The sequence below is a fragment of the Marmota marmota genome, unplaced genomic scaffold, assembly GCF_001458135.2.
Source record: "Marmota marmota marmota unplaced genomic scaffold, marMar, whole genome shotgun sequence".
Classification (NCBI taxonomy): Eukaryota; Metazoa; Chordata; class Mammalia; order Rodentia; family Sciuridae; genus Marmota; species Marmota marmota.
Window position 1 is genome coordinate 7,072,972 of NW_026000205.1, and position 2,522 is coordinate 7,075,493.

Sequence of the window (2,522 nt, forward strand, 5' to 3'; positions counted from 1 at the left end):
TCCCCCCCGAAGGCGTCGGCTTGGTCCACTAGAGCCTCACGCACCGTCTGGGCTGCGCGCAGCACCACCAGCGGGGTCGGGCCCAGGCGCACCGTGAACACCGGCCCATACTGGTCCTTCAGCTGCAGCGACAGGACAGTGACCTTGAACCCGAGCTGCCCAGGGCCTGTCCAGAGTGTGTCTGCAGGTTCTGGGCAGGGGGTCGTCTCCTTCGGCCTTGGTCTCTGTCGCTGTCCCCCGAGTGTGTGTCTCCATCTCACTGTTTCTTTTGGTTCCTGGGCAGCGCTGGGCACCTCGGTCTCTGTCTCTGATTCTCAGTGCCCTGTCCTGCATGTCTCCACGGAGCCACGCGTGCTCTGCTCTATCCCAGCCCAGCTTCTTCCAGGGCCCCTTCCCTGGTGGCCACCTCTCTTGGCTTCTCCCATCTCACGATGGTCTCTCTGAGGTCCCCCAGCCCTCCTTTGGTCTCTTGGTCTGAGTGTCTCGGCCTCTCTGTGACAGCCCGGCTCGCTCTTCCTGTGCACCTCGGCCCACCCTCTCTGTTCCTCTCCTGGCTCGGGCTCTCCTCTCTCGGTGATCCCTGCGTCTCCTCTCCTCCTCCTTCTCTGTCTCTTCTTTTTGCTTGTCTCTATGTCTCTTCTTACCCCTAGGTGTTTCTGATTAGAAAACCCTTCTCCTCCTTGCTGCCATCTCGCGCCCCTGTCCCCTGTCCCCACTGTTACCTGTCCTGGGAGGGGGCGGGAGCCGCAGAGGCAGCCTGGGCTCTGAGCCCCTTCTGGGCTTACCCTGAGCAGAGCCTGGAGGAGGGGTGCCCCCCGCAGCTGCAGGAGGTTGCCCAGCCCTGGGAGGGGGGTGGGCCGGGGGCAGGCCAGAGCCCGTGTCCCTAGCCCTGCTCCAGAGGACCAGGCCCATTAGCAGGAGAAGGAGGAAGAAAGAGAGGAGAGCCACTGGGAGGGCCATGGGGCTGGGCAGGCCTGAGTGCAGGACCAGGGCAGGCCCAGCAGGAAGAGGAAGGAGCTGTGCAAGTGCCTGCAAGTCCCAGGCACAGGCAGGGAGGGGATGGCAGTTCTGCCGGGATCCTTCCCACTGCTTTCCCTGCCTCTCAGCGTCTGTGGCTCCCAAGTCCCTCCTCAGCCTGTCTCCAGCCCCCTCCAGATCTCCGGCTTCTTCGCCATCTCCAGCCCCTTTCCCGTGTCTCTGCCCCCCTCCCGCCCTACTGCTGCCCCTCAGCATCATTTCTGTCTCCCAGAGTGGCCCCCGTCTCCAAGTGTCTCTCCTCCCGTCCTTCACCCAAGGCTGGCAATGGAAACGCCTCGCCCTTGGCATTTAGTGGACACGCACAGATCAAGACGGATGCTGGCAGAAGAGCACCTGGAGGCCACACCAGAGCGTCACCTTGACACTGGGAATCGCTGTGTCCATCTCTGTTTCCCTGGCTTCTGTCTTTCCTGCTGGAATGCTCTCTCCTGAGGGCCTGTTTGGTTCATCACTCTGTCCCCAGTGCCTGGAAGAGAGCCTGGCACATAATAGGTGCTCAACAAATGCTGGTCAAATGAATAAATGAGTGACCACTTTGCCATGTCCCTCCCTGTCTCACTCTCATCTTTCCTGGTCTGTCTGTCTTTCTGCCACCCTCAGCCTCCAACTCTGAGTCTCTGAGTCTCTGTGTCTTTCCCTGTGGCAACTCTGCATCCACTGAGCATGAGCAAAGTGCCCTGTTCCTTCAGCGTAGGTACCCACAGCGTCCAGATGAGGACACTTGAGGCTAAGCTGAGCAGGCATTTGCCAAGTGTCAGCATAACCGATGAACAGCCCAGCTGTGGGGGGAACTCAAGCCTGACTCTTAAAATCAGTGCTTCGTTCTAACTCGAAAGCACTTCTCAGAGTGTGCCCATGTCTCTGAGAGGGGCAGCGAAGCAAAGTGGGTACAATAGCAGGCACTCGGGTTAGACAGCCTGGGTCTGACACCTCGTCTATAGCTGCCCCGGTGAGGCTTGGGCAGGTCTCAAGCTCTGTGCTTCACTCCCTCCTTCCACGACACGGGGGACGACAGCAGCACCTTCCTTGAAAGGTGAGGACTCAGTGAATTTCTCTGTGGAAAGCCCTTCACGGCTTCCTGGGGCCGGAAAGAGGACCCAAGCTCAATGCCACAAGAGCCAGCCCAGCAGGAGAAAGGTCCTGAGGTCAGGAAAGTCCATGGTGGCACCTCTCCCAGGTCAGGAACAAACAGGGCACACTGTGCTGCTCCCTCCTCCTGGGTCACGGGGGATAGGGCATGGCCGCTTGGACTTTGAGATTCACACTGAGCACCGCCTTCAGCTGAGCCTCATGCCCGGGATGACTCAGCTGTCCCCACTCCCTAGACCAGGTTCTTTGGTGGTGGCAAGTGGTTAGTTTGGTTTTGCAGGAAATGTGTCGACTCCCTATTTTGGAAGAGAGAGAAGGGCAGATGGAGTCCTCTTCATTCACGTATTAATTAGGATCTGACCCCTGTCTGGGACAGGAAGGGTGCAGATTCACAG

The 2,522-nt window shown here is 59.4% G+C and overlaps 1 protein-coding gene across 1 annotated transcript in view; it reads right to left on the reverse strand.

The window, feature by feature from the left end:
• LOC107151632 (cytochrome P450 2G1-like) overlaps positions 1 to 905 on the reverse strand; it is a gene marked incomplete at its 5' end in the record, with an annotated part of 4,733 nt that extends 3,828 nt beyond the window's left edge. Inside the window, 2 exons of the mRNA XM_015497029.2 lie at positions 9 to 122; positions 786 to 905. Coding sequence (XP_015352515.2) covers positions 9 to 122; positions 786 to 905 — 234 coding nt within the window. The remainder of the gene's footprint in view (positions 1 to 8; positions 123 to 785) is intronic.
• Between the last annotated feature and the right edge of the window lie 1,617 nt (positions 906 to 2,522).